At 39.8% G+C, this 8313-nt stretch overlaps 1 protein-coding gene across 1 annotated transcript in view; it reads left to right on the forward strand.

Moving 5' to 3' along the window:
- ANXA4 (annexin A4) overlaps nucleotides 1–6609 on the forward strand; it is a 28844-nt gene extending 22235 nt beyond the window's left edge. The window contains exons 10-13 of the mRNA XM_054997362.1: nucleotides 1976–2071; nucleotides 2833–2891; nucleotides 4604–4726; nucleotides 4993–6609. Of these exons, the coding sequence (XP_054853337.1) occupies nucleotides 1976–2071; nucleotides 2833–2891; nucleotides 4604–4726; nucleotides 4993–5052 (338 nt within the window). The 3' untranslated portion in view covers nucleotides 5053–6609. The remainder of the gene's footprint in view (nucleotides 1–1975; nucleotides 2072–2832; nucleotides 2892–4603; nucleotides 4727–4992) is intronic.
- Nucleotides 6610–8313: the final 1704 nt, after the last annotated feature.

The following is an 8313-nucleotide window of genomic DNA, read 5'->3' on the forward strand; positions in this document are numbered from 1 at the left end:
GCCCAAGGCAAAGCATATAATAATGGAATTTTGTAAGGACAGAGAGCCCCCCTCCCCCAGTAGTTTAGAGCAGCAGGACTCTAATCTGGAAAGCCAGGTTTGATTCTCCACTCCTCCACTTGAAGCCAGCTGGGTGAACTTGGGTCAGTCACATGTTCTTGAAGCTTTCTCAGCCCCTTACAACTATCACCCCACAGGGTGATAGTTGTGAGGATAACAACATACTTTGTAAACCACTCAGAGTAGACATTAACTTGTCCTGAAGAGTGGTATATAAATAGAATGTTATTATTACTAAATGATGGAAGAGCTAATTTCACTATCAGTTCTTAAACTTGTCTACTATCAAACTTCTGCTGGTAGATAGTTTTTATACTTTTATTTAGCTTTTCCGCAGAAATACGGGAGAACAAGGCTTCTTCCATCAGCCAACCTGGCCAATTGCCTCCTGATCCTTCTTTCTTGGACTCCATCAGGGCCAGTCAGCCCGCAGAAGGAAAGTGAAGGAGAACAAGGCCTCTTTCTGTGAGCAGCAGATAGAACAACAGTTGTAGTGTTGCCATTCTTATGTTAACTCTAGAAAATGAGGCTATGGGGGCAATCCTAAGCAGATCTATTCAAAAGTAAGTCCCATTTATTCATCTGGGCATACTTCCAGGAAAAGGTTCTTAGGATTGCAGCCTTTGTTGTTGTGGTTTTTAATATAAGCTGCCTCCTGTATTTTTAAAACTGTGATATATAAATAATTTTTGCTATATATCTGTATCAGGGCTTTTTTTCTGGGAAAAGAGGTGGTGGAACTCAGTGGGTTGCCCTCGGAGAAAATGGTCACATGGCTGGTGGTCCTGCCCCCTGATCTTGACAGAGGGGAGTTTAGATTGCCCTCTGCGCCATGGCGCAGAGGGCAATTTAAACTCCCCTCTGTCTGGAGATCAGGGGCGGGACCACCAGCCATGTGACCATTTTCAAGAGGTTCCGGAACTCTGTTCCACCGCGTTCCAGCTAAAAAAAGCCCTGATCTATATGTGTATAAATGTAAAATATGGATATAATATATGTTAGGATTTGCTTGATAGCGATTCAGCCTTGTACTATGCAGTTTACCAAGTCTGTCTACAGAAATATCACTAGTTTCTTGTCAGTACCACCCTACCCTACGTTGTTCTATTTTCAGATAGAATTGGACTCTGACATATTCCAAAACAAAACACGGCTATGCTGGGGATGCCTCTTGCTTTGATCTGTTCAGCAGATGAGACACACACAAACAGTAGTTTGTGGGCCAAACCATATGTAACATTTTCTTCACAGCTTTCTCAGGTGTGCCATGAGGACTTTGGATCCAGGGGTGTGCTACAGGTTCCATAGTGGGAACTTGAATCTGATTGAAAATCCTTGTGGTGGACTGGGAGAAGGCATGAGAAAAATATAACCTATAGTTAGGCCCTGACTGAACTCGCAACTCATACCTGCACTGCAATCTTTACTCAGTAGACTACTCAGCTAAAAGATTTAGTTAATTGTGGAGGCAATTTTAATTGGTAGGACTATCAAACAGTTACATTCCTGAGGCTACATTTAGTTCTGGTGTGTTACTTTAAACAGAAATGACAGAGAAAATATTAAGATGTTCTTACTCCTTGCTGAGTGATACGTTTTATTTGTTTATAAATTGTAAATTCTCTCATACATCCTCAAATTTAGAAAGCCTACTAGAATGGAAACTTAACTATTCCATATCTGGACAACAGAATCAGTGTTCTCAAACATTACTTGTGCTGTAATCTGCAGGCTCAGATTTCAAAAACAGGACGCATATTTCCACACTATCCCAATGGCATCCTCCAGCTTATATTCTATTGCTCGTATTTCTTGAGCATTTTGGTTTAACATAACTATTTATGCTCAAGTCACTCTAAAAATGTGAATACTTCAGAGTTTTCTTGCACCTAAAACTGGCCTTTCTCTTTTTTAGTATTTGATGAATACAAGAGACTTTCTGGTAAGGACATTACTGAAAGCATTAAATCAGAGATGTCAGGTGACCTTGAAGATGCTTTATTAGCAATAGGTAAGTGTTATTAAACTGTGGAAATGAATTTGGGGGGTAGATTTTCTATTACTGACCACAGTTGGCAAGCCAAGAAGCAGAAGTGCTTGCAATAGTTACCTTGCTTGTGTTCTTATTAGGTTGGTTTGTTTTTATTATGCTTATGTCTGGCCTTGCCCTGCCCTCTCCCCCGCTTTCCAAGGCAATCTGTATATTAACCAGTTTTATCTCCATAACTTCTCTCTGGTAACTTAAGCTGACAAAGAGTCGGGCCTAGAGTCATCCAGTTTGCTTCATGACTGAGAGGGATTTGAGCCCTGTTTCATCCACGCTGTTCCAGCCACTGTTCCTTACTGGCTCCCCCAAACTAATGACTGCTTTTGAACTGGTTATTGTAGAGAGGCTAAGAACTCCTCTGCTTCATGTTTCCAGTTGGACGGGTGTTAATTATACAGAATACTTGTGCATTCATAATATTTAGATGCTCTGTGTTGTTGCAAAGGCAAAAATTATGTTTGCCTGTATATGGATATGCCATTCTGGGTATTGACATTGGGTATGACAAACTACTTACTTGTGAGCTATTGTCACTCAGTCTGGGTGATAGCTGATTGTGGCTAATAAGTTCAGACTTTTAATACTGGACCTCTGAAACAGCCTTGTGTCAAGTCAGACTTTTGCTCCCTCTCGCTGATTAGTAACTACTCTGATCTTGACCTCTCTTCCTGCTGTCAGTCATTTCTTGTTTAGCTTACTTTGCTTCCTTTGTTTTCTTCTCACAGTAAAATGCACAAGAAATAAGAATGCCTACTTTGCTGAAAGACTGTACAAATCCATGAAGGTAAAAAAAAAATGGATTAAGTTAATTCTTTAAAACACATAAATGCACACACACCATCCAACTAGGATGACCCCTTTGTATGAATCAAATTGAATTGCATCATCAGTTGTTTCTGCTTCTGAAATCCCCAGATTCTTGCAACTGGATGGACTGATATACATTTGAAATGAATTACTTAAGGGTTGCAGTGAAATCTGCAAAACATTAGGAGAGTTTTTTAAGCACTAGACTGCATAGAACAAAGGTCCCCAACTTTTTTAAGCCTGTGGGCACCTCAGGAATTCTGAAACGGGGTAGTGGGCACAGCCACAAAAGAGCTGCTGCAGGAGGCGGAGCCAGCTACAAAATGTCAGCGAGTGAGATCATGTATAACTCTAATTGTAACTCTTCAACATTTCAGGCAGAAGCTCTGCTTAACAGGATGCCTTTTAAAATGAACATACTGTTTACAAATATTTTCTTGTTTACACACAGCTTACTTTCACTGACATTGTAAAGATCCTTGTGCTGTGGTGGCAGCTGCTGCCAAAGCAATTTTTAAAAATCTGCATGGCTGATCAGATCTCCAGTGGCCATTCAGAAGTCCTGCTAGGCAAAAGCCCCTGGCCACACCCACTCTCTAAAAAAACTTGGCAAGTGTTGTGTTTGGAACCCATCGTAGAAAATGGTTAAACAGAGGTTACAGAATTATGAGAGGGATCATAATATAGACACAAAAACAACAAAGGGAGACAGTGTGAACAATTGGGAAAGACTGGCTCGTTCTCTTGAGTGTGGACTGCAAAAACCTTGAACTACTGTGGCTTTACCTAGTACCACTTCTGGTACCTAACAGCCAAAATAATCAACACTACAATTTCAAAACTTTTTTTTGTTGCTTTATTCCTCCCAAAGATGTATTTCAGTGTTTTCTATAATGACTGATTTTATTTTTGTTGCTTTAAGCAACACCAAAAGGGGCAAAAGTAATTCTAGATTTCTGTTGCATTGTAATTTCACATTGTGGTGAATTAATTTTAAAAACCTATTCCCTAATACTTGGGTACTGGGAACATTAGCACATAGAACTTCTGTCACAGCAAGGTTTTCCACTACTGTTTTGTTTGTGTCATCATCCAAAGTAATATCTCTAAGGGTTGTGGGGTAATGGTGGAAGAGGTTTGGGAGAGAATTGGACTCATTGTTCTTTGGCCTCTGTGATTTTATTGCAAAGTACCCAAGAACATGCCTTTTTAAAAATTCCAGAGTTCTAACTTTAATTCCTGTACACACTGGCTTGTGTACACTAACTCATTTAGCATTCAAGTCCCCACTTCACCTACAACATGCATTGAAGGGGGTGGGGGAACACTTGTTTACCACTTTACATAGGTGATACACCTATATGCACCTTTTGGGGAGTAAGATCTATTTAATTTATTATCAGATTGCAAAATATGTTAACAGGTAGATAATCTGTGATCTTGAATATGTACTAATGTATATTACAAAACTTACATTGATTTTATACCTAATTGCCATGACTTTGCCTAAAGAATCCTGCCAATAATATTTGGGTGAGGTGCAGAGAACTCTTTTGGAGACCTTTAGGAAGCATTGTCATTCCCCTCCCTGCCATATTTACAATTCCCTGGAAAGAATGAGTAACTATTTAAACCAGTTTAAGTTCGCATTGTAGGCTTGTTTCAGATTCTTCTTTTCTCTTCTCCAAGGGTCTGGGAACAGATGACAATACACTTATTCGAGTGATGGTATCCCGCTGTGAAATTGACATGATAGATATCAAGGCCGAGTTCAAGCGGATGTATGGAAAATCTCTCTATTCCTTCATTAAGGTGAGTTTGGTTTTGCTTGTGGGAAACTCATGTTAATTTATGCACACCTAAGTGTTTTGCCATAGTGCAACAAGCCCAGGAACACTAAAACAGAAAACAGGCACACTGTAGCAGAAAATCTTCCTGTGCAAGCCTTGCCACATGGAATGGGGAGCACTGCTATGCTTTTTACACATTTTGGCAGGTAGAAGACAGTTTCCCACTGGGGTGTGCCAAAAGAACTCAGAGGCCAACAATCTAATAGTGGGTTTTCATTTCCCTTCCAGGGAGACACCTCAGGAGACTACAGAAAAGTTCTACTCCTTCTGTGTGGTGGGGAAGACTAACAACCGTATGGTTCATGTCTTTTGCTGTTGCCACTTCCTGTAGTTGACCTTTAAGTGGTTTCAGTCTCTTGCAATAATGCTTTTAGTTCTTGGAGAATGCTTTGATGTAAACAGCATGTCAGTTTTGCATTATGCTTAACTGAGATTCTGCCTGCTAGAAGATCTGTTCAAATAGGCTTTGAAAGATTATCTCCCTCCTTGATAGCAGGAGAGGACTATTCAATATAGGAAATATGATTTTTTAAAAAAAAAATCTGGTCAGTTTCTTTGGGGCCCTGCCTTCCTATCTGTGCTGGAGAAAAGTATCTGGTCACAAGCCAGAAACTTTCCTGTTGCTCCTTTTGACTGTAGATGATTGTAGCACAACTTTGCTGTTGCAGAGATTTCATGGAGAGCAGGTTGGCTCTATGATATTTTTGAGATCCTGACTGCTCCATTTTTTAAAAGTTGTCCTAAGTGCTCTTACTTTCATACTGGCCATGCTTCAAAAATTCAGTGTAATTAAATTGCCAGTGAATAGACAAATCCTTGATTTATGATGCTGCCAGTCTGCATGCCCAACGTGTATGTCTCTTTCTTTTTTGTCCCAAGAAGAAAACTAACCCCACTGGATAGGAACAATAAAATTATCCCCCCCCCCCTAAACATTGTGCAAATAAGTGCCAGATAATAATGTAGAGACATACCTAGTTCTATGGTGGGTTGGGACCCTTTCCCATTTATGTTTATGGGCAGGTCTCTGATACACAATCTTGTAATCCATGTTGAACCCTGTGATTTTCTTTAAATAGCAACTGCCTAGTCCTAATGTTTATAGGGGAACCCCCACCCTCCTGGATACTTTAGAAACTAGAGGGCAGGTGCGGGGCTTTCATTAGGTATGGAGATTTTCTCATTACAGATACCTGATACTGTCCTCTTTCCAGGACATTCTGTATTTTTCTTTACAGGCTATTTACAAGAAATTGGTCAAATTTCAAAGCCTGTGCATACAAACATGCATATATTTACACATACATTTGAGCACAATTTCTGTCACCATAATTGAATGAATGCAGGTGCATATATTGTCAGTCAGAGTATGGAATATTTGTCATATTCAAACATATTCTGTATACAAATAATCTGTATTCCTCTACTACCCTATTTATGATGATGCCTATTCATAATATGTAAAGTAATTTTATTTGAATATGTGCAAATTCTGACACATTTGTGCCTTTTCTACAATATGGCAGTGGTAGTATCAAATTGTTTCTTAGCCTCAGTTTCTTGTTCGTGTGAGAATGTTGCTTTGGAGTGAACATACAACTGAAAAATGGATTCTGTGTAATCTAAGACTAGCTCTGTCAGAATGGGACCTCAATTTTAATCTGAACAGGAAAATTTTCTACCATAGTGGGATATTTGTCAGTATAAAGCAATTGTAGATGTGTGATGCGTAATAACATATTCATCTAGTCTAGAAGGTTGACAAATACAAATTGACCATCTACATTGTAAAATGGTGCTGTGATGCTTGCTTTGCATTCAATAAACCAAATATGTCTCTGCTGGTATGTTTAGTTTTTTTTACTGGAACAAAAGGGCTAAGCTAAGAACTTCTTAAATTCTCTCATCATGAGCTTCTGAAAGCAGAACAGAAACTGAACAAAGAGAAGTTCCCTTCTGCACTTTATTTAATTTCCAGCATCAAGAACAAACAGACCAACAGGGTTAGAGTTACATATCTCTCACTGCAAAAGTCACTCTCCTTGCATATTTTACTGCCAGGAAGCAGCAAATCATGACATTGGGAAGAATACTTCTCCAGCTCCGCTTTTAAACAGAAGACTTAAGCAGTAGAGAGAATGATGGCATTCCAGTTGCATGTCCAAAAAGGGCTGAGATGAGTTCACATCACCCTTAGAAACTGAGATCATGGGATCACATAATATGTGTTTGAGAAATCTCTCTGTTCCTGGATAAAGAGGTTTTTTAAAAAAAATTACTCACTCAAACCCTCCATGTTAATTGCTGCATTGGTAGAAAACAGCCTTGACTTCAGCCTCTTGTAAACAAAGCGGAGGAAGATCCTCTGTCCATAAGGGTAAAGAGAGAATTGCACTAATCATCTTCCCGTCTGGTGGTCTAGTAATTTAGTGATGGATGGGACATGAGGCTTCAAATCTTGTCCAGTTAACTCACCATGTAGTTTGGCCCAATCACTCATTTGCTTGGTTTCACTGGTCTCAAATGGGAATTTAATAAACAATGACAGTAACAGTAGAGTTGAATCAGAAGGCTTCCTAAACCTTGTTGAAAATGAAATGGAAGAATGGTACTCTTCCAGTAGATAAGCTGTAGTCAATGTTGCATCTCAAATCAGGGCTGGGGCCTTAAATTAGGGTTGCCAATTCCACTTTGGGAAATATTTGAAGATTTGGAGGCAGAGCCTGGGGAGGGTGCGGTTTGGGCACGGGGACCTCAGCAGTGCATAATTCCATAGTCCACCCTCCAAAGCGGCCATTTTCTCCAGGGGAGCTGATCGCTGTAGTCTGGAGATCAGCTGTATTTCTGGGAGATCTCAGCTCCACCTAGAGGTTGACAATTCTACCCTACCTGTACATATGAAGCTACTGCATCTTATTGGCCTACCACAATTGGTATTGCCTATTGTCACAGCCCGACCCAGGCCTATATCTTAATTTATTCCACTTTACTAATAACAAGGCCCTCAGGCTGGAGAATTATCAACAACCTCACCACCTACACCCTCCTTTTATTTTATTATAACAGATGCATTGTTAATGGTAGTAGTATGAGGGAAAGGGTGTTTCTCGTTTAGTGTTTCATTTTTTACACATACACAGGATTCCATAATCCTGTACCTGAAAGCATATCACTCTAACCACTGCACCTCTCCAGTTGTACCTGTTTTGGTTCTCCAAACTAATCTTCAGCTCTAGACAAGAAAGTGGGAGACGAACCCATCAAGCGAGTTTTGTGATGGCCTGGATTGCCTTCACAATGGATTTTTAGAGGCGTAGCTGTTTTTCTCAGTTGCAGTAACAACAATGGTCAGGGGCATTTGTTGAAAAGGATTTGGTTCCACCAAAATTTATACTGCAATAACTATTATCTTCAAGTCACTGTACTCTATTCTCTTTCTAATGGAGTCATTGGAGCTATTTTTCTCTAGATCAAGGAGAGCAGTGAGAATTCCAGCTACCTTTTAGTTCCCTCCCACTGGAAAAAAAAACACCTTCCTAAATGGAAACT

This window comes from Eublepharis macularius, chromosome 14 (genome assembly GCF_028583425.1).
Source record: "Eublepharis macularius isolate TG4126 chromosome 14, MPM_Emac_v1.0, whole genome shotgun sequence".
NCBI lineage: Eukaryota > Metazoa > Chordata > Lepidosauria > Squamata > Eublepharidae > Eublepharis > Eublepharis macularius.